This window comes from Megalobrama amblycephala, linkage group LG4 (genome assembly GCF_018812025.1).
Source record: "Megalobrama amblycephala isolate DHTTF-2021 linkage group LG4, ASM1881202v1, whole genome shotgun sequence".
Lineage (NCBI taxonomy): Eukaryota > Metazoa > Chordata > Actinopteri > Cypriniformes > Xenocyprididae > Megalobrama > Megalobrama amblycephala.
The window spans coordinates 23,515,796-23,539,704 of record NC_063047.1 but is presented as its reverse complement, the minus strand read 5'-3'; the positions used below and the strand labels follow the sequence as shown (position 1 = coordinate 23,539,704).

At 35.1% G+C, this 23,909-nt stretch overlaps 1 protein-coding gene across 2 annotated transcripts; it reads left to right on the top strand.

Moving 5' to 3' along the window:
• The first annotated feature begins 233 nt into the window (after positions 1-233).
• Positions 234-20,288, top strand: gpr107 (G protein-coupled receptor 107). Of its 2 annotated transcripts, XM_048188413.1 has the most exons (18): positions 237-413; positions 639-764; positions 996-1,046; positions 1,328-1,416; positions 1,527-1,666; positions 4,096-4,124; positions 4,231-4,287; positions 4,435-4,557; positions 4,671-4,804; positions 4,963-5,038; positions 5,309-5,382; positions 6,745-6,862; positions 7,167-7,297; positions 7,482-7,525; positions 11,230-11,279; positions 11,834-11,917; positions 13,144-13,265; positions 19,276-20,288. In XM_048188413.1, exons 1-18 carry the CDS (start codon positions 315-317, stop codon positions 19,364-19,366), a joined length of 1,638 nt encoding a protein of 545 aa, XP_048044370.1. In that variant the 5' UTR covers positions 237-314; the 3' UTR covers positions 19,367-20,288. The 2 variants fall into 2 exon arrangements, 1 of the variants encoding a protein (XP_048044370.1); XR_007184615.1 differs by lacking the exon at positions 11,230-11,279 and having other exon boundaries at positions 234-413; positions 19,276-19,302.
• The last annotated feature ends 3,621 nt before the right edge of the window (positions 20,289-23,909 follow it).

The following is a 23,909-nucleotide window of genomic DNA, read 5'->3' as shown; positions in this document are numbered from 1 at the left end:
TGCTCAACGGGTTTAGGAAAATAAATGGAATCTGTTGTTGGAAAAACTCAGTAGTTGCAAGTTGCAGTTAATTGTTTGCATTCTGGTGTTATTAAAAACTTAAACAACTGACAGTCACATTAAGCTGATGTCTATACTGGTGTATTTGAATGGGGGGGGGGTCATGGGGGTCGTTAAGATTTTTCAGTGTTAAAATAGGGGTCTCTTGAAAAAAAGGTTGGGAACCACTGCGTTAGAGGTCGTCGTTCATCAAACATGTGAACCGGAAATAATAGTACGATTGACCTGCTCTTATTTTTGAAGCGGTTTTAAAAATGGCGTCTGGGAAGAGGTGTATGTTTACAGTTATTAATGTGATTATTACGGCTCTTATCATAGAAAGTCAATGTCGACTCCATCATCTCATACTTAAGGTATGTGTGTGCTGTGCTTCAAATGGTTTTTTTATATGATATTCGTATAGTCACTGTATTGTTATCATTGTTGTTTAATGCCAACAGATGCTGTCTTTAGTGTCTTTAGATTTATCAGTCATAATCGTTTTGTTGTGACTATGCAAGTACCATTAAACAGGCAATTCAAGCGGATCTCAGCAGCTAAATGCTCATGCGCCACTAAACACACTTGTTCTGTCTTAGGACGACATCCGTCAGCGGGTCCATCTGAACACATTCGGCTTTTATAAAGATGGTTACATGAGTATAAGCATGAACAGCCTCAGATTCACTGAAGGGAAGATGGACATTGACATTGACAGCTCCACGGTCAGTCTCTCCTGTCTGTCAAATGATCGGCTTTCAGTTTCATACAGTGCACTTTAATAATATGACAAAATAACACAATATGAAAATGTCTCGCACCTTATTAATGGAACTTTTTAAGCTCACCTTATACAAGACGTAATTAAGTAAATAGAAATCGCCTGTCACAAGCATGGAAAAAAAAAAAAAAAAAAACGGCTTTATGAAATATCTTTGTCATATATTATTTTGCAGATTGGTTTTAGCCTAGATCGTGCAAGCAATAATGGCTTCTCCACATATCTGGTCAGTATCTGTCTTTGAATGTCCATATGATTTTTTTTCCCCCTATGCTGCTGCTGTCTAGTTTGTATCATAGTTGTATAATGTCTGTGTCTGTAAATTTGTTATTGTTTGTAAATCTGCATAATTTACCATAAATTAACAGTTGTAACTTGACAGTCTCTTACGTTAAGGATCTTATAGCAGTACAGTTTGATTCATATAATATTGCATTTAGTCATTCATTGTATGATCTTTCGGTCAGACTGAGTCATATTATTAATTTCTCTTTTATGAACACACAGGATGAGGGTCTGGACTATTGTCTTTTAAAAAAGGATCCAAGTAGTAATTTTGCAGGGGTCCTTCTATTGTTGGATTTCAAAAATAATCTGTGAGTTTTATTTTTTACTTTAACTTTTTTTAATTCATTATAATTAGAATGAATTTGGGAGTATTATCTAGTTTGTGAATATGTTCTGCCATGATTTGTGATATCCTCAGAGTGAGGAAGAAGACTTCAGTGGAGGCTGGTGTGTTTCCCAACATCATACCTGTGTTGCACAAAAGCATTGCAGAGGACCTGCAAACTGAAAAGGGGAAAGACAAAGACAGTGGGCCAGATGATGGATCTCAGTCAAAGAGTAAGACTTTTTTTTTTTTTTTTTTTTTTTTAATCTTGTACTGTAAATCACATGTGGTACAGTACAATTCAAAAGTTTGGAGTCAGATTTTTTTTTTTTTTTTTTTTTTTTAAAGAAATTAATTTAATTGATCAAAAGCCACAGTAAAGACATTTATAATGTTACAAATGATTTCTATTTCAAATAAATTATGTTCTTTTGAACTTTGTTCATTGAAGAATCCTTCACAGTTTCTGCAAAAAAATAAATAAATAAAGGTGCAATATGTAAGAATTTTGCAGTACAATATCCAAAAAACCACTAGACCAGTGTTATATATTTTGTTCACTTGAGTGCTTACAATATCCGAAATGTTTGCAACTATTTGTAAATCGTGAGAAAATTGCAATTTTAACCAAGGCTCCGGGACGTGTGAGGAGTCGTCTGTCAATTGCGTCATATCCGCGTTACCCTCGGTTTCTGGTTTTATTTTGTAGAAACCATGGAAACACTGAAGACGCTTTAATATTTTCATGTTTTAATAGGCAAGGAAACAACTGTTTTGATTTATTTATAGACAGAAATCTAATTATTGTTATATAGCTCAACATGTTTAGTCTTATTGTTTAAATCTAATTTTCTTGATTTATTTATTTATTTATTTTTTCTCTCCAAGTACCATGCTTTACCATGCCTCAGAGAAAAACACAATTTTGTCAAGTAGCTAACATAGCATAATCAGATGCAGCTTTATATTTAGTTACAGTAATACAGAATTTTCTCCATCATACAATACGTTTTAAAATTAATTGCATGTCATTTATCAACACAAGCCATCCAGCATTTAATATGATATTCTAAAATCGATCTATCTTACTGCAGTGTGTAACAAGTGTCTCATAGCAGCCGCCGAGCGAACACACAGAGTAACGTTATAACATCATGTTCAACACTCTCAAATGTATCTAATATGATCAACAGAGCTGTGTTACCTCATACTCATGTGACCGTGTCATAATAAAAGTTCTGCTGCTCGTGAGGCGTGTGTTGCGCAATCGCTCCAGCGGCCTCGTTCAGCTCCAACAACACTCGGTCCTGCTCTGCTTCATACTACAGTAACATTAATAATCGCATCCATGAACATGATTTCTTCCCGAGTCCTATCCAGATTCTTTTCCACCGGCCGTTGAGGTGAAGACCACATGTCCCAAGATTCTGCGCTCAAACTTGGCGTCATCAAGCTACGCCTTTGTTTTGAATAGGCCTCTAGCGACCTCTAGCAGACAGAAAATATTACATATTGCACCTTTGAGTGGAACAACTATTAAACGTTAGTAATAATAAGAATTTGTTTGTGCACCAAATAATTTCTGAAGGGTCATGTGACACTGAAGACTGGAGCAGTGCTGCTGAAATTTCAGCTTTGCCATCACATTTATTCAAATAGAAAATAGCTATTTTAAATAAAAATAACATTTTAAATATTAACTTTATTTTATTTTTACTGTATTTCTGATCAATAAAAGCTGTCTTGGTGAGCATACAGCATCGCCGCCCAGCCCAGCCACCTCTGGTTGAACCTCAACCCCACCCTGCCCTGGAGTGGGCTCGCTGATTTTAGTTTGGGAAGCAGTACTGCCCTGTGATAGGGATTGGATGGGTGTAGGCTGTCAAATACATGGTTTTCATTTTGGTTTGTTCTTAGCAAATATGTTTTTGTAAGTATGCAAATATGTCATTTATGTAAGTGAGGATAGCAAAATAAAGTAAACTGTGACATATTATACCCACAAATTCTTCATACAGTGGACTACCAGTAAAATGGATAAAAAAGCTGGGACCAAAATGTTTTGACCTGACCATGTTTTGCTTAAGTGTTATCTGACATAATTAAGATCATTTTTCTTTTTTTTTTTTACGGTTTAACTCTGAGATCTTGTCATATTTTATTACTATTTTTTAAACTATAGTAAATAAACTGTAATAATGAATGAAAATGTTCAAGGTGTCTGAATTAATTTTGTTTTCACTGTATACTATTATTTATTCATTAAATCATTAGGTAAGCTAATTTTTTTATTCATCATGTACGATAGATTTTGACAATTAAAACTAAAATCATGCTTGTGTGTTTGACATCAATTACTGCTTTATTTGTTCAGAAACGGAAGTAACTTAAAATGTTATTTGTGTATTGTACTTTTCATATTTTGCACATATAAAACAATGTTATTAAATTGTATATATAAAATTAATTTATTTACATGTGTCGTGCCCCCGACCCTGCCCAAACTTTTGAACAATAGTGGATATCTGTTCTCATCTACTTTGTATTGTATATGAAAGCCCTTTAATTAAGCCAATTTTAATGTTGGGTACACATTCCTATTTTGTATCAGTCTACTTTTCAATTAGAGTTTTGTGTTAATTTCTCTCCTATTTATTCACAGCGGGTTCTAAATCCAAGCGAGATGTTGAGGTGAGATCTGCTTAAAACCTTTTTTCAAATATTTAGGACTGGTCATCATCTTAAAAATATGCTCTTAATTCTGCATGAACTGATTTTAATTTTATTACTCACACAGAGCAAGGCAGAAGATACATATCCACTTCAGAACAACAAGAACACCTACTCCTTTGAGGTAGTACATACATGAAAGGGTATTGCTGAGAGCTCATGAGACTGAAGCTAGTTCTGAGCTAAACTAATATTTGTCCATTTCTAGTTTTACTTTTTTTAACCTTTTCCCAGTTGTGCCCCCCACTTACTCAACCTGCTCTTGTTTTAGTTTTACTTCAACATCACAACAGATGAGCAGCAAGGCCTTTATAACTTTTATTTCTACAACTGCTACTCCATGCCAGTGAAGGAGGACAGCTCTGTGTCAGACATGCTGCCTTTCAGCATTGATGTGAGAGTTTTTCTGAGTTTTAAAATACTGTGTCCATCAATATAATGCAATCATGCAATTTATAATACCACATTCATGCAGTTCCCATAATTGGGCAATAAATATAATTTCAGATCTACATCGAAGAAAAGAATCCAGACAGCTTCCTCTCAGCAGGAGAGATTCCTTTACCTAAGCTTTACATCTGTATGTCCATGTTCTTCTTCCTCATCGGCACACTGTGGATTCATGTTTTGCGTACCCATAGGTAAGCGCTACATTTTCTATTCGACAGTTTCATACATTTTACAAGAAATGACCAGCAGAGAGCAGCAAAATCATATTTCAGATTGTCAACTGTAAAAATAGTGGAGGAGATTATGGGATCACAATGTATACTTCTCTTTTTTTTTTTTTTTTTATTAGTGCTGATGTTTACAAGATTCATTGGCTGATGGCTGCTCTTCCATTTACAAAGTCACTTTCCCTTATTTTCCATGCAGTGAGTTTTATCTCTTTGTTTATATGTAACATTTGAAGGAAATGCTTATATTTGAAGTAAATGTTTTCAAAAGCTTTATCTAAATTATGTGTAATAAATTAGAAAACCACGATAGTTCCACTAAAACCTTGCAATTTAGGGAAAATGTAATTGAAATTTAGTTCCATTGTGTGCTATGAACCACACAACTGTTTTAGCTAGAGACCCAAGGCAAAAAGAGGCATTACATTTCCTTTCATTTAACCTTTCCTATATATTCCTACTTTACAGATTGACTACTACTACATTTCCAATCAGGGCTTTCCCATTGAAGGCTGGGCTGTGGTCTATTACATTACTCACCTGTAAGTTCATCAGTATAAACTGGAATAGGGTGAAAAACTGTCATGTAACAAAAAAATATTGATATACAGTACAGTCCAAAAGTTTGGAACCACTAAGATTTTTAATGTTTTTAAAAGAAGTTTCGTCTGCTCACCAAGGCTACATTTATTTAATGAAAAATACAGTAAAAACAGTAATATTGTGAAATATTATTACAATTTAAAATAACTGTGTACTATTTAAATATATTTGACAAAGTAATTTATTCCTGTGATGCAAAGCTGAATTTTCAGCATCGTTACTCCAGTCTTCAGTGTCACATGATCCTTCAGAAATCATTCTAATATACTGATTTGCTGCTCAAGAAACATTTATGATTATTTTCAATGTTGAAAACAGTTGTGTACTTTTTTTTTCAGGATTCCTTGATGAATAGAAAGTTCAAAAGAACAGCATTTATCTGACATACAAAGCTTCTGTAGCATTATACAAAAGTTTGGGGTCAGTAAGAATTTTTATTTTTATTTTTTTGAAAAGAAATTAAAGAAATGAATACTTTTATTCAGCAAGGATGCATTAAATCAATCAAAAGTGGCAGTAAAGACATTTATAATGTTACAAAAGATTAGATTTCAGATAAACACTGTTCTTTTGAACTTTCTATTCATCAAATAATCCTGAAAAAAATATTGTACACAAATATTTTGTACAATTGTACACATTAAATGTTTCTTGAGCAGCAGATCAGCATATTAGAATGATTACTGAAGGATCATGTGACACTGAAGACTGGAGTAATGATGCTGAAAATTCAGCTTTGCATCACAGGAATAAATTACTTTGTGAAATATATTTAAATAGTACACAGTTATTTTAAATTGTAATAATATTTCACAATATTACTGTTTTTATTGTATTTTTAATTAAATAAATGTAGCCTTGGTGAGCAGACGAAACTTCTTTTAAAAACATTAAAAATCTTAGTGGTTCCAAACTTTTGGACTGTACTGTATATTGTTTTTGCTCTTAAGGTTGTAACACACTACACAACTATTCAAATCATACACTTGCTGACTTTAAAAATGGTTACAGGGAAAAACTAGGCATCATACATCATAAATGACTGAAGATCATACACTACCAGACTTCGTCATTTTGAACATAAAATCTTCAGACTAGCTTTGACTTTCAGCAACTAGCGTTGTCCAGACTGCCAATATCAAAAATCTGGACAAAAGTTGTTTAGTGTATTCCAGCCTGTTAAAAAAGTTTCTTATGTTGTTTTAAGTGGGTAGTGAACTTGCATTTTGGATGAAAACCTCTTTACTGTTGTCTTGATAACTGAAAATGTTTTTTTTTTGTGTGTGTGTGTGTGTGTGCAGGCTGAAGGGGGCACTGTTGTTCATCACTATAGCATTAATAGGAACTGGCTGGGCCTTTGTCAAGCATATTCTCTCAGATAAAGACAAAAAGATTTTCATGATCGTTATTCCCTTGCAGGTATTGGTCTTTTTTTTTTCAACCCCCACTTGAAAACAGCATCAGTCCTCATAGTAGTTTTTCTACTAGTGTTGCATATGAATATGCATTTAAAATCCCGTTTTTAAAACGATATAAAGGTCACAACACACTAAAACACATTTTTCAAGACGTTAGTAGTACAGTTTTGCACAACATAGATGATGATGGCAGCACATTATTTTTAAAGAGAAGGTTGTTAATAGGATTATAAGCTAAACTACTGCTGTCCTATGATAATTACAGTTATAACTGTAATGTGATGTTGTTGGCCTTGTGATATCAGGTTCTGGCCAATGTGGCATACATCATTATTGAATCCACAGAGGAGGGCTCCATCGAGTATGGTCTGTGGATGGAGATCCTGTTTCTTGTAGATCTGCTATGCTGCGGGGCTATTCTCTTCCCAGTCGTCTGGTTAGTGCTCTCTATGTTTATTCTTTTGATGTGGCGCAGATTTAATTTTCTGTATCGTAAATGATATAATTTGTAGACTAATAGACCAAAGTCTGATGTCTGTCTTGTATGAGTAAATGGCAGGCTATTTTGGCTTTTTATCTTTTGTAGTTCAAGTCTAAAAGCAATTATATCTGTTTGGTAGGTCCATAAGACATTTACAAGAGGCTTCAGCAACAGATGGCAAAGGTATGTCGAAGTAACATTGTCCGAGCACTTTGTGGTTGATAGTTCAGTCAAGTTTGATATAAAACATCTGATACATCTACCATTTGGGGTGTTTTTTTATTTTTTATGACCAGTTGTAGAAGACGTCATTCGTGTCACAATGTTGCCATTTTAAATGAAATATTGTGGAAAGTGCATATTTTTAGTCTTTCCGAATGCTTTGCTTCATTGATTGAGCTGTACTTCTTCACATGTGGCTGTTCTCTACATGTTATTCAAAAGACTTGGTCTTTACAGCATGAAATTGAATTGTGCTGTCTTCCAGAATGCAGCAGTTCTATACATGCTGCTCTAGACATACCTTAACCAAACAGTAAAACCTGCCATGTAAATGTCCTCACTTAAAGGTGCCCAAGAATGCTTTTTCACAAGATGTAATATAAGTCTAAGGTGTCTCCTGAATGTGTCTGTGAAGTTTCAGCTCAAAATACCCCATAGATTTTTTTTAAATTAATTTTTTTAACTGCCTATTTTGGGGCATCATTAACAATGCACTGATTTACACTCGGCGCCGCCCCCTTAAATCGCGTGCTCCCTGCCACACGAGCTCTCGATTATATTACAGCGCATTTACAAAGTTCACACAGCTAATATAACCCTCAAATGGATCTTTACAAGATGTTCGTCATGCATGCTGTATGCATGCTTCGAATTATGTGAGTAAAGTATTTATTTAGATGTTAAAGTTTTATTCTGAGTGAATTTGAGGCTGTCCTCCGTGGCTAACGGCTAATGCTACACTGTTGGAGAGATTTATAAAGAATGAAGTTGTGTTTATGAATTATACAGACTGCAAGTGTTTAAAAAATGAAAATAGCGACGGCTCTTGTCTCCGTGAATGCAGTAAGAAACGATGGTAACTTTAACCACATTTAACAGTACATTAGCAACATGCTAACGAAACATTTAGAAAGACAATTTACAAATATCAGTAAAAATATCATGCTATCATGGATTGTGTCAGTTATTATTGCTCCATCTGCCATTTTTCGCTGTTGTTCTTGCTTACCTGATGATTCGGCTGTGTGCAGCTCCAGACGTTAATACTGGCTGCCCTTGTGTAATCCCTTTCATAATGTTGGGAACATGGGCTGGCATTATGCAAATATTGGGGCGTACACCCCGACTGTTACGTAACAGTCGGTGTTATGTTGAGATTCGCCTGTTCTTCAGAGGTCGTTTAAACAAATGAGATTTATATAAGAAGGAGGAAACAGTGGGGTTTGAGACTCACTGTATGTCTTTTCCATGTACTGAACTCTTGTTATATAACTATGCCAAGGTAAATTCAATTTTTGAATCTAGGGCACCTTTAAAGTGGTAATCTCTGAATTATTATGAGGATACTACCATTCAAAAGATTTTTTTTGGAGAACGTAACCCTTTTATTCAGCATAAATAATTGTAATATTATATTTTTACTGTATTTTTGATCAAATAAATGCATCCTTGGTGAGCACAAGAGACTTCTTTCAAAAACATTAAAAATCTTACCAGCCCCAAACTTTTGAACAGTAGTGTATATGGTGAAATTATTAGGGGGGGGAGAATCCATTCTAATGATTTTCTCATTATGACAGCACCAGTTGATATGATATGATCCTAAGTTGAAAACACTGATGGATTCATCATAAGAACCGTTGATCACAGTGGTCATGAATGAACCAGTGTTTGGTCTGGGGTTAGTATCCCATTCCCTTGAACAAACAGTACATTCGTCATCCCTGATTCATCTGATCTGCAAGCTATGTTGCTAACATCAAACAACACACACAGTATTTCTCTGTTGTGTCTTGATAGTTTTAGGGTGAAAAAAACAGATCCTGCTAGAGATGCTCTTTCTGGCATGTGCTCTGCCCCCGTGCATTGTTGCCTGTTGTGACAGCAGATGCCAGGCAGCTTGTAAATGTCATAGCTCAGAGAAACCAGCCTGGGCTATGACTTTATCCTACCCACAAATCCAGGGAATGGATAGACCGATTTGACCCTGCAGCAAGGGATCTATCCAAATTCCATAACCTCATTACAGTTTTTCTTTTAATTTTAATGTGCTTCATTATAAAATACAATGAATAATTGTTTTATATTATTCTGTATCCTCCTATATTTCTTATATGTTGATGAAAATCTGTTCTTTCTCTGTTACTGTTCAAAAGTCTGTCCTCAGTAAGGTTCTTTTTTGTTTTCAACATTGATAATAATAATAATAATAATAATAATAATAATAGTGTCTTGAGCACCATTACATCCAGTACCATCAAAGGGATAAATTCCATTTAAAATAAATTAAAATAGAAAAAAACTTTTATTTAAAATTGAAATAATTTCACAATATTACTGTTTTTTTACTGTTTTTTTTTTTTTTTTTGCTTAAATAAATACAACCTTGATGAGCACTTCTTTCAAAATAACTTAAATCTAGACCATATTAAACTTAATACATATAACGTTTCACCAACATTATTAGCTGATGTAGAATTGTAGATGAGGATAGTCACATCTACACATATACAGTTTAACCCTTTTATAGCTTTATATATATGGTGCTATGCATAATTTTACAAATTTGTCAGACCTTCAGCCTGTCCTCTCTGATTGACTAGGACTGTTTTTTTTTTTTTTTTTTTTGTTTTTCCTTTTTTTCTCTCCAAGCTGTATTTGTATAGCTTATACCCAACATGTATTTAATCAGACCTACATTAAAACGCATACAATCTAATTGTATGCGTTTTAACCAGTAACATACATGAAAATTGCATGCTTTTTACTACCAAAGCTTTGGCACTATCACAAGTCCTTGTATCTCTTAACTGTATCTTTGTAGTATGCTTTGCTTAAAGGGCTTTTTTACCCCTTCCCATTGACTCCAATTTATTAAAATATGCAGAAATAATCAGTAATTTCTTTAAATCTTACATATAAAACCCTTTAACCTCCTGCTAAGGAAAAAATGCTTAATGAAGAGAGGTGTACGGGTCTTGATGACCGCGTCTTGCTGTGGCTTGAGCTTCTGCGATAGAGATGTTTGCTGAATGATGCTATTTCAGGTTTGTGGCCTGAAATAAATGTGTGCTGTCTTTTATTTCATATTTTTGATTTGATCCCTGAGGATGCCTATTTCCAAAAAGCTAACATGCTTACAGTAACTTTTTCCCACCAATATTCGAGGCTGTATGAACAAGAGCAGGTGTGTGTGGGGGGGGGAGATCAGCACGAAATGAAGCAGGTTATTCCCTTAGCCCCAATGTTTGTGTCCCAATTTTGCCACTGTAGAAAAATGACTCTCGCTCATAAGTTACAAATGTGGCAATATGTAGGCACAATATGAGATGCATATAGCACCATTATATGTTGCTTTGGTGTATTATGACTTTGTATAATCCTATATTGAAAAGAAAATATTCTCTTCAGACAATCAGACCACTCTTTCTTTTCCTCTCAAATAGTCATTGTTTCATTGCTGCCTATCACATTTTTTCCTGCTTTCATCTTCTGCCTTTCCCTTACAGGGCAAAAATTTATAGACTTTGATTGCCTTCTGATTTTAACAATTTTCACAGCAGGAGTGAGAACCATAGTAATTGAAGCATGAAAAGTAAAAAGACAGCTCGTCGCCTCTCTCCCTCTGTTGTAATCATAGTTTGGCTTTCTCTTTCCCTTTGTAGCTGCCATCAATCTGGCTCAACTGAAACTTTTTAGGCACTACTATGTGATGGTATGTATTCCCCTTGCTGTCATTCTCACTTGCATTCAGACACGGTGCTTTTAAAATAATGCGTGTCTGGTGCTCACTTTGGTGATCTTTTATGGCAATAGACTTATTAGTTTTGCTTGATTTTAACAGTCACTCTCTCTCTTTAATTGCATTCATTCATGAAGGTCTGTGCATGAATACATTGCGTTCACTGCTTTTATACATTGCATTTTCACTGTATTTTTCACCTTTGTCTGAATTTGTCTTTAAATCTATGTCTCCAGCTTTGTCTATGTCCAAAAGCCTTCTGTTTGCCATTTTTCTAATCTAATTCATTAATTTGTAAGGATAGAAAAGACATTACATGAAGTTACATGAATTTCTGTAGTGTATTGTTCAGTCTGACCGTGAGGAGTTCACATGATCACATTTAATTTTGATTAGTGACTTAAATAGTCCAAAACCTTAATAAATTTCTTTTTGTTATAACCTTGTTCTAATCAAAATAAGCCCAGAAACACAATTATCTAATATTTTGAATGTGTATCTCTCCTCTCACTCTCTCATTCTGTCAGATTGTGTGCTATATTTATTTCACCCGCATCATTGCCAGTCTTATCAAGGTCATTGTCCCTTTCCAATGGAAGTGGCTCTACCAGGTGAGTGATGGCAGCTTCTTTAAACTTACAAAACTAATTCAACAGCCGGCAAAAATCAGTATAGTAAGAGTGCAGTAATTCATTCACACAGACATTCATATATGTAATATTTTAGCAATATTTAGTCTTTTACATTTTAAGCTAGTTTAGATAATGGAGACTGAAGTCATTCTTCAGCATCACCAATGTAACAATAGCACGTGGAGGCCTTTGCTTTGTTAATTTTTTGTTTGGTTTGACTGTAATAGGCCAATTTTCCAACGTTGTGAAGGGTCACCTACATGATTGTTTTATTTATCCGTAGACATCGGGTGACCACCACCTGGTTATTGCTCTGTTGCAGGACAGTAGATGTGATTTTGTGGTACAGTGCGATAAATTTACCACTATTATGCTATGTAAATATTGATTTACATTAGTTGGGAAGCCTATTTGCCATCACGTTGGATGATACATTTTTAAATCGCCAAATAAGCTTTGTTAATTGTGACCGGCACTCAGTTTGCACAGGTTCACGTGATACACTGTATTTTACTCTACAGGACCTATTCATTATAATAAATATAATGAACTGAAAAACAGGCTAGTAGTTGGTAAAAATCACATTATATAAAATGTCCTAAAGTAGCGGCTAGTTTATTTTCCTTTTATTAGACTATGCAGACAATAAATGTGTTTTACCGAATTCAGTGAATCTTGAACTTGTATCTGGCATGTTTAATCAGGATGTTGTCTAGTACCTGTCTAGAATAAGTGATGGCTGGTGTAGCTGTGTGACGTCCACACTGGTTCCTTTGCTCCATCCACACAGTCATCATTAGTGGAAAAAACCCTCTCTGCAAATGCGTTGGTTGGTTAATTTTCCGGCTCTGGCTAGATCATGACGGCTGTGCAAATCGATTTTTAAACACCAAGCTCATTTTTTTAGTATTATATTTATTATTGTGATATTGTAATTTCAGGGAAGGAGAAAATAATAAAACAGACATAATTGAAATGTGGGACACTGCTTACATATTGCAGGACGAATGACAAAGCTCCCAATTTCAGGTGGTCACCCTACATGTACAAGGTCACTCATTATCCGGTGACCTTTTTTGGAAGTACTGCACTTCATAGATAATGTTCTGAGCCGACTTCAGTGACTTTAAGTTTTACATCTATTGCTTTGATTCTATAAGATAACCATTCAAAGTTTTATTTTGTATTTTATTCCTTATTCGTAGCTGCTGGATGAGCTGGCCACTTTGACCTTCTTCTTCTTAACCGGACAAAAGTTCCGACCAGCCTCCTACAACCCCTACCTACTGCTGTCTGTGGAGGAAGAAGACATGGAGATGGATGATGTGTAAGAAATCATACTTATACACAGCTACTGGTGCATAACCACTTCATTTTTAATGTAAGGCCTTGTACTTGAATGTGCAAGGATTCTGTTGTCAGCTGCTTCCATTCATTTTATCTGTACAAAAACAGTCTGTTTTGCTGCTTTGTGTTTTTTTTTTTTTTAAATCATAATATATAATTATCTTAATCATACACACTGCAGCGCAAACAATTTTATTGTGCACTGTATTTTGTTATTCTTCTATTTATTTACATAGAGACTAATAAATCATAAGTCTTGCACAGTCACAGGAAATAGCTTACTTCTGCATTGAAATAAAAAGTGGATATCATGAACAGTGTTGGGTGTAATGCATTACAATTAAATTAATAACTGTAATTTAATTACCTTTCCCTTGAAAAAGTTAAGTAATTTTTTCTGTAATTTAATTAGTTGCTTCTGATGTAATTGCTGTAAATACTTTATAGACTGTAGAACAATTATATATAAAATAGTGGATTTATCATTCTATGTTAAAATGTTATATCGATGTCTAATGTTTAAATGAATGTTTATATAATGTAACCTTCTCCCTTTAAATACTTTGGTCGGTTTGAGAATAATTTATGCAATTCTATATTATTTATTTGAAAGAATATCTATCCTTGTATTGTTCAACTGGTAGTGGCTGATATGGGATTTAGAGAGTAATTAGTAATAATAAGTAATGCAATGCATTAGAGTAAATAGTTTACACTGTTGAAGATGTAATTAGTAGCTAGTAATTACTTTTTTAGAGTAACTTACCCAACACTGATCATGAAAGAGACAGTGAATGTTTGGAGTTTGTAACTTGACATGTTAACATCATAGTGCGTCATTCTTTTATTTCAAAAGATCAAGAGCAGTTTGATTCCTTAAGATGGTGTGACTCACTCAAAGCACAGAGAGCCAGTGATGTCAGATGACCATAATCACACACAAGAGATGATACAAGACCGTCTCAATTTAAAGGGATAGTTCACCCAAAAAAGAAAATTCTGTCATTTACTCACTCTCAAGTTGTTCCAAACCTGTATGGATTTCTTTCTTCTGCTGAACACAAAAGAAGATATTTTGAAGAATGTGAGTAAACAAACGTTGATAGGCCCCATTGACTTCCATAATATTTTCAATACTATGAAAGCCAATGGGGCCCATCAACCGTTTTGGGTAAACTATCCCTTTAAAAGCTCGTTACTCTCATTTTTACTTTTTACAATTATAAGAGCATGTGTGCGCACAGCTTTTCTGCATAGCGTTACCGTGTTGCGCTTCATTACCAGCTGCTACCTGGTCACACGGACAGGCTTACAATGATCCAGCCACCTGTCATGGCTCTAGAAGAAGCCCAAAGGGGTTCCTTCTGATTGGAGGACCTGGTAGCCATCCTCATGACATGCCCTAGCTGAGAGCACCTGTCATGCCCTGTTTATTTACGCACGCTCCCATCCATGCTGGTCATTTCCTGCTCATTTTAAAACCGTGCCATTTACTTACTCCAAATGACCTCAGACGATTCTTTGTGTTTTAATATCTTTCTCTTGCTTTATCTCTATAGGCTTTGTCTCTCTTTTTTTTTTCTTCTTCTTCTTTTTTCTCCATCCTCGTGATTTTTGTCGCTAAGGTCTCGGTGGATTGCGTTTCTCTCCACTCCCTGATGTCCAAGTCTTGTTCTGTTCCATGACAACCCCCATCCTCCCCTCCTTCCCTTAAGTCCCCATCTCCCATTCACCCCGCATTCAGCATCCCCTCAGGCGGCGTGTACTCTCTCCACCCCCCACCCGGCACTTCCCAAAATAGCCCTGTGACTCCATATGTCCTTGTTCCTTGCTTGCACTTTCCCCCATCTTCTTCTTCTTCTCTCTCCCCACAGTATCTCTCTCACCTGCCATACACAGGACATTGTGCCTAACTCTTGCTTGTCTTCCTCCTAAGCTGAATGGGCAGAGTGCTTTTTTTGTGTGGCCTATTTTCCCCAAACTTTTTTGGGTGATTTAGGGTGCGGCCTGATTCAGCTGTCCTCATTGAGTCTCGCAAAGAACACAGAAAAGATGGATGACGGTAACCACAAGAATAGAGAGCATTGCTCTCATGAGCATTCAGAGTTTAGGCCCAAACTGCCCTGTGTGCTTTTATTATTATTATTATTATTATTAATATTATTGTTAATAATAATAATAAATTATTATCATCTCAGACACCTTTTAATAGAGTGCAACAGATTGATTATAAACATAACTTTCCATTCATTTTCTTAATTGAGAAAAAAAACAAAAACATTTTTATTGGCTTGAGCTCTGATCGATAGTATATGCTTCTGTCATGGTTATTTCATATATTTTTTTTTTTTAATAGCCAAATTCCAGGCAAAGAACTATAGTACCCATGAATCCTGAAGGGATCGCCCACCTACTTATTATATCTTTGGAAACTGTGATAGATTTATTTTTCAAGATTCTTTGAATAGAAAGTTCAACAGAGCCTAATAATAAGCCTCATTTATAAGCATTATAAATGTCTTTACTGTCAATTTTGATCAATTTAATGCATCCTTGCTGAATGTTAATTTCTTTAAAAAAAATTAAAAAAAAACTTTACAGAAGTGAATATGAATATTTTGCATAAGATTTAAAATATATTTTTAAATGTGAAAAAACAGTGACAGTAAATAAATCAGTGTGTTTTTCTTTTTTCTTTTTATTAACTATGCTTCATGGGATTGTACACCGCGTTCCAAATTATTATGCAAGTGACATATCAGTAAGATTTCAGTAGAATAAACATTCAGATTTGAGTTTTTCTAAGAAAATGTATGTTTGTTTATTTATCCGTGTCTTTTTAGATAACTGGTATCAATCTCAGACAAAATAATTTGCCAGGTCTACTTAGGCCTATGGAGACCATACTTAGAGGTTGTTCCACATTATTAAGCAAGTCACAGTTCTCATGTCATATGGAGAGGAAGAAAGATCTTTCTGAAGATGAAAAGCATGAAATGGTCCAATGTTGTGCAAAAGGCATGAAAACAACTAATATTGTGTGAAACTGAATGGAGATTATCAAATTATCATAAGATTTGTAAGTGATTTAGAGCACAGCAGAACTCGGTCAGATAAAGGCTTATTAATGAAAGTTCCTGTCAAAAAAATGAATTGTACTAAAAGGGCAGCTATAAAAAAGGCAGTGTTGAGCAGCAAACAGGTATTTGAAGCTGCTGGTGTCTCTGGAGTCTCAAGAAGCTCTCCATGCAGGCTGACAGTTGTGCGTAAAGATGCATTTCAGCCATCCCCACTGTTAATGTTTCTCTTTGTGAGGTTTGGTGTAGAAATAAATTTTCAAACAGTTTTATTGCTGTGGTGTTTTTTTGCAGCATGGGACAGTGCATAGTGTATTTCAGAAGGCACTATCCTATAGGGACCTTCCATCTCACTTCCCAATATTCCAGCCCAAATCATCACCCGCCAGCTCCTTGCTGACATCGCAGTCTTGTTGGAATGCGGTGGCCATTCACCAACCATCCAGAAATCCATCCGTTTAGACCATCTATTGTAGTACAGCATTAGTCAGTGAATAAAACTATTTAAAAAATGAGTCTTCATGTATTTCTACACCCACTGTAAATGTTTCTCTTTGTGAGGTTTGGTTAGTGGTGTCTAAAATGCATCTTTACACACTACTGCCAGCCAGCATGGAGAGCTTCTTGAGACTCCAGAGACACCAGGAGCTTCAAATACCAGTTTTCTGCTCAACACTGTTTTTTTTTTTTTTAAATAGCTGCTCTTTTAATACAATTAATTTTTTTGACAGGAACTTTCATTAATAAGCCTTTATCTGACCGAGTTCTGCTGTGCTCTAATTCACTCACAAATCTTATGATAATTTGATAATCTCCATTCAGTTTTCACAAAAATTATTAGTTGTTTTCATGCCCTTTGCACAACATTGCACCATTTCATGCTTTTCATCTTCAGAAAGATCTTTCTTCCTCCCCATATTGCATGAGAACTGTGACTTGCTTAATAATGTGGAACAACCTCCAAGTAGGGTTTCCATAGACCTGGCAAATTATTTTGTCTGAGATTGATCCCAGTTATCTAAAAAGACATGGATAAATAAACAAACAAACATTTTCTTAGAAAAACTAAAATCTAAATGTTTATTCTACTGAAATCTTACTGATATGTCACTTGCGTAATAATTTGGAACGCAGTGTAATTTATTGCCTCATAAAAGATGTTCACTTTGTAATTTGTAATGTTGTGATTCATCTTGGAGCTGGTTGGTTTTGTTCATGGCACTGAAAAAGTGGATGGTCACAGAGTTGCCCTCTTTTGTAGAGTATTATATTAAATCAGCTTGAACTATTAATATAGTATAAAGTATAGGGTATTTTCTTCTTGAATCAAAGGTACATTGTTACACATAGTGCCATAAAATGAAGCTGATCTCTCAGCGTTCTAGCTGTTTTATTTATTTATTTACTTATTGCTATTTCTCACACTTTATTTTGAGCTTTGTGTCTCAGTAGTCTGCTGAGGAGAGACGTGGACTGGTGCTATGATCTCTGGCTGTGTGGTGAATGTCTTGAAAACCTTGAAGTGATCCCTGCTGGGATGCTGTTCTGTAGTTATGGGTTGCATTTAAATCACTGAACAGCTTTATTATTGTGTATCTCAACACTCAGTGACATGTTTGCACCCAATTTGACATTGCGCTCATGTTTTCTCCACCATTAAAATACATTAGAGTGAATTAAAATGGACCTCAAATAGATAAATCTTGTTGCTTCAAAAACACTAGATGTGTGGTGCATCTGTGCCATGAACAGTTTGCTGGTACTAATGTGGCCATATGCAGTCCAATCTGTGCTCAAATAATTATTAGGAACAGAAGGGCAGAGTATGAAAGCAAGAGAGTTTATGCGTGTGTTGTGTGTTCTCAGTTTTTGTTCTGAACATTCTGTCCACGTTCGCATCTAACGCAGAATGCTTACCGAGTGAACCCTTGATCCCATTTTATTGGAAATGCTTGTTATATAAATAAGGCACTGTTTGTGTCAGATTAGAAAAGAATGAATGCAAATGTGATCTTGGTTTAGGTGATTCAAACATTTGTGGCTCACGGGGAGAATATTCAGATAGATGCTAAACTTGTACTTTGTACTTCATGCCAAAATGTAAATGTTCATTTTAATTTCATATTTGTTTTGAAAGTTGTTGCAATCTTTTTAGAAAACAAAGATTAAGTGAGTTTTTTTTAAAGAAACAGATTCTGTCTTTTATGAATTAAACATCAGTTGTTTGCATGCAAGATCGCTGAAGGGCTTTCCTCAGAAAATTGGGACAGTCTGAAATTATTTGAAGACCTGTTTTTAGTTAGCCATTTCAGAACAGCATTACTGATCTAGATTCTGTCCACACTGATATTCAGCACAAAAGCAAATCTGTTGTAGAAACATTCTTAGCTCTTGAATGTTTTGTGGTTGAGTATTTAAGAGTGTAGAGTTGTCAAAAGTACCGACTTCGGTACCAAGTCAGTACTGAAATTTTAAAAATGTGGCGCTGTTGAGCGGATTCGTAAACACCTCTGATTGGCCATTGTGTTCAGGCGCTCATCGAATATGTCTGTGATTTGCTTCAATGATCATCACACGGGAGCGTTTGAAAGCACACGGAAGTGTTTGAATTTGAAAGCGTTTTGGGAGCGTTTTTGAAGCGTTGATCACAGACATATCCAATGAGCGTGTGAACACAATGGCCAATCAGAGGTGTTTACGAATCCGCTCAACAGCACTCAAAGCATCACATTTTTAAAATTTCAGTACCGACTTAGTACCAAAATCAATACTTTTGACAACTCTATAAGAGTGTTTGGCTTCAAATGATACCTGCAAATCACAAATCATCCCTGTTGTGTTAATACAGAGTACATAATTCTCCACAACAGAGCTTGTTTTTGTTGTTAATGATGCTCTTTTCTTTCATTTCAGGGTAACTACCTCAACAGCTATGGGAGAGGGCGTTAAGAAGGTGAAGAAACTGTCAAACGGACCATCAGAGGAGAGGGAGAGCATGGCATGATGGGAGATACAAATCTCTGTCGGTTCTGTGTGCCTCTGGACTTTGTGGCCAGCTACTGACATGTGGGACATTCTTGAAGAGCTTAACAGCTTTATGTGCAGAATTCCCTGTGGACCTTCTCTAATGATAACATGTGACGACACCACGTTCCATATTCACATATATGTCTATCTCTGTAAATGTTGTACAAACATTATGGAGAATTCACACGCAGCTCCATGATTCGTTTAGCCACTAGTTTTAATTGAAATGCTAGGTGCTGTGCTTGATTTTCATTTTACCTTGATGATTGTGTGTGTTGATTTTTTTTTTTATTATTATTTTATTTTTTTCAGTTGTTTTTTTTTTTTAATTTATTATTTATTTATGACCTTCCTACACATTGCTTGATCTTACACACGCTGTGGCACTTTAACAGGTACTCTCCAGTCGAGTGAAAGCGTATGTGAGGTCACTGGATATCTGTAGAAAACTGCCATGCCAGTGACGTCTCTTGCAGCTGTTTATTTAAATGATTATTTCCTGCTCTGAGTTCTCAGAATGAATAATTTTTATGTAAATATGCAGGCCCTTAAAAACATACATAACCCAGATTAATGTTACAAAATATTAAATGTACAGTTCTCAAGCTTAGTCAGGATTTGATGAGGATTTGATGATCTGCTTTGTATTTTCTCAGTATTTGTGGGCTATTTGTATGGATGACGATGGACTTTCATGAAATGGCTCCAGGGTGTCCAGAAACGTGTTTCAAATGTATCAAACATGGATTAAAATGATTTCAGGGATCTTGTAATTTATGGTTATTAGTAATACAATGGAGGATTTTATTTTGATGTTTAATATTTTGCTTATTTTCGGATATCTTTCAGCAAGCTTTATGAAATTATGTGTTTCAGTATTAAATTGTGCAATGGTTTCATTTGCATTTGTCTTTTATGTTTGGTTAAGTCTGTGTGTGTGTGTGTGTGTGTGTGTACATGTGAAATTGCATGTCATTCTATATGATAAAGGAACTGATCAGAAATCAACCCTCAAATTCCTATCGGCATTTTTAATGATTTCGTTTACGTGAAGATTTTGTTCTTCATGTTTTCCAGAAACGAACTGTAAACATTTCACAACACTGAAGCAAACAGCTCGCTTATAATTAATTCACAAGTCTCGAGTGCTGTGCTCACTTCTTCTCAAGTGCCATTAAGAGCATCTGATATTGACAAAATGTCAGAGAGGGACTAATGAAAAGCTTTGGCTGCTGAGGATGGGAGAATTCCAAATGCTAATTCTATTCCCCTTGTGTCTGCTTGGAAAATAAAGCGTAAGAAAAAAAGTTTAAAATTAATTTAATTTTCTATCCATTATCCTTTAATAATAATAATGAGGACAGATGGAAGCTTCAGTAATGCAGTTTGGAAGAGATGTAGTGAGGCACAAAATGCTGACATGCATTGGATGAATTTATTCTTTCAAATTTCATTCCTTGTTTGGAATCAGTAATAATTACCAGAAGACGTGTTTGTGATTCTGTGCTACTTGATTACTTTATATTCATCAGTTTTCTTGTGCCAGTCTTGATTAGAGAATTTTATGTCACTTGGATGGTCTACTTATAACCAGATTGTGTGGTGATAAGGAAGTTTTAGTCATTTGTTTAAACTAGCTAATAGAAGTTCATCTTTTATATTATATAAAAGATAATGGGATATTCTGCAATGTATTTTATTCTTATATGGTTTAATTAAAGGTTCGTCTTATCACATATTAAAAATTATTTTAAAATATTATTTAAAGTTAAATTACTCAGTTTGAAGCTGTTTATCATCTTAAAAGGCTAACTGCGCAGTGTTTACCTCAGCACGCGGAGGTCAGGGGTTAGCCAGCTTTATGGTGGTGATAGTAGCTCATGTAGAAGAGAGTGACTGGAAGCAGGATTAGATAGCAGTTGACAACATTAGTCTGTATCCAGGGTGAATGGGGTTAAAGATTAGTTGTCTGGCTAAAGCTGTCTGTGCAATAGCATAAGGAATGGTTTGAGGATTGTTTAAACTCCAGTGTCTAGGAAGAAGCAATGAACTTTCTTTCTTTTTCCATTAGCAAAATGAAAAGGAATGCCTCATATTTTTTGACGTAAGTGGCAAACTCTGACATTTTCATTGTCGAAATGGGATATCTAATTCTTTTAAATAATAAAAGGAACATTTAAGTGTGAATATAATCAATAAAAAAGACTAATAAAACTTTATCTTATTTACATTGTTAGATTAAATTGTAAATATCATATTCAACGGTTCCTTCCAGACCTCGATTTTGATTGGCTGAGCCACGTTCATCAGCGATTTTTTCTGCTATCGCTACGCCAAGTGGTGCATATTAACTATCACTGAAATGAGGCGTTTATTAGTTCAGTCAACCGATTCCTTATAAACACAAGGCTTGTTCGAGATGCATCGGTGTATGACATCAAAGTACCGCGAGAGCGATTCAAAAGCATAAGGAGTCGTCTGGTCTCCAATCGCTCTCGCGGTACTTTGATGTCATTCGCCGATCGTTTCTGCGCAGCGCCGATGCATCTCGAACAAGCCTATTGATTAATTTATGAAACCAACAACTGCACTGCACTGTCTTTGTGGATGATTCATTGAATCATTCACTCAAGCAATTCTTTTTTATTCATAACAAAACATCACTACTGTGTGCGCTTGGAGAGACGCGATGGTTTCTTCTGCTGAGGCTTTGTTTGGAAGTTGGCGGAGCAAAGTGTGTTTAAAATGTAACTTACTCATTAATTTCTTGTTTTTTAAACCGTTAAAAGCACTGTCATACCGGCAAAATCACAGTTGCAAAGTCTGAAATGTGGCAAGTTCACTAATGTGATCTGACAGGAAACGTCTGCCACATGAAGAAAAGCAGTCCAAAATAACTTTCACGACATTAATATAGCTTAGTGGCCCTAGGTGGTCTGTGGTCTAATTTTTGGAGAGAGAAACATTTTCAGTGGTGCGGACACTTTGACTGAGCCATTGTATTCTGGGCCAGGGAAACTTCACTAGAAAAATCTCTCGTAACTTTTCGTTAAAAGGAAAGCATCTAATATGAAAGTCTCTTTTGAGATACTACAGCAGATTGTAGAAATGTTACCAAATATAGCATACATCATTTCAGAAAGTGGTGCTTGCCAAGCCAAATGCTTGGCACAATATGTCATTTTATGATGAGATAAAAACGTTTTTTTTCTACATGACGTTTACAAAATAGGCTACTTAAAAGTGTCTTTCAAACTCCTGGCTACTTTCCAGTCTGTTCTCCTGCTGTGCAATACCCCAATCTGTAAATCAATTGCTTCTCTCCGCCTTTGCCTAGATGCTATTTATATGCCTTTTTCTACCTTCCAATTTTTTGTCTATTTTATTTTTCCCAGAAAGGTCCTGTTTTAGAACTTTTCTATTCATGCTCTGATGGAACTAAATTAATCACAATATGTCACAGAGACCAGACCACTGTTCTTCTAAACAGTATAAGTGTATTTCATACTATAGTATGGAGGTCTGATCTGAAGTAGGGGCAGTTTTATAATACAGTTATAAGTGTTGTTGTATTGTTTTAGATGCTTTTACAAAAGGTACTGGTGGCACTGTGGTGTCTAGTGGTAATACTGTGTTTTTTATATTTACTATGTACTACTGAATGATTACCGTATTCATATCTAATCTAATGTACTATGAAACTACCATGCATAACAAATATGTATTACTATCCCTGGTATTTTTTGTTAGTTTTATTCTAAATGACAAAGTAACAATAACCAATCACCATTGTTTAGCTAAAGGTCAAATACAAATTGAATTGTCTACAACCTACTTTTAAAATCTACAAGATAGTTATTCAACTAAATGGTGCAAATGTCTACTATAGGTCAGAACATGTTCTAGCAGGTGATGCTGTTGGCAAAAGCCGCTGGGTGTTTATGGAGCAGCATGAAGCTGACTCAGCGTCCTCGTCTTCTGTTTCTGCCTTCTTTGTTTAGAAGCAAATATCAAACATTTGCCTTTCTCTCTTTCTGACGCTTTAACAGCACTGCACAAACTAAACCTCCCCTGAGGAGTGAATTGGCCTGGACTTAAACTGGGCCAGCAGATTATAGCCGTGGCTTCATCAGAATATGACAGAGTATGAGCCTTTACTCTGCAGCTGCACTATAATCTCAACTGTAATCCTATTTTGAGATTATTCTTATGAATGTACATGAATATCAATTTATATTCAATCCTTAGAGGTTTTAGCCTTTGCCTTTATGTTATATATACATAATTTGACAATGCTATTTTGTATGTATATATAACTGTAATTGAATAAATTTGTTTATTATTTTTTTCTGTTTATACAATTACAGTTATATTTAAATGTTTTACAACCAAGTTTTATTCTAATAAATGTGCTCTATTTACCCTATAGATGTATATATTTTAGTTTTTATTTAAATTTCCGTCCATTTGGATTACACCATTTTAACATAAATTATATATTTGTCATATTTGTCAGTTAA

What these genes read in the sequence shown, in the direction of transcription:
- gpr107 (XM_048188413.1), top strand. Translation starts at nt 315, where the DNA reads ATGGCGTCTGGGAAGAGGTGTATGTTTACAGTTATTAATGTGATTATT. An exon ending in TGATGGATCTCAGTCAAAGA is followed by an intron (nt 1,667 to 4,095) that starts GTAAGACTTTTT and finishes ATTTATTCACAG; the next exon opens with CGGGTTCTAAATCCAAGCGA. An exon ending in AATGGAAGTGGCTCTACCAG is followed by an intron (nt 11,918 to 13,143) that starts GTGAGTGATGGC and finishes CCTTATTCGTAG; the next exon opens with CTGCTGGATGAGCTGGCCAC.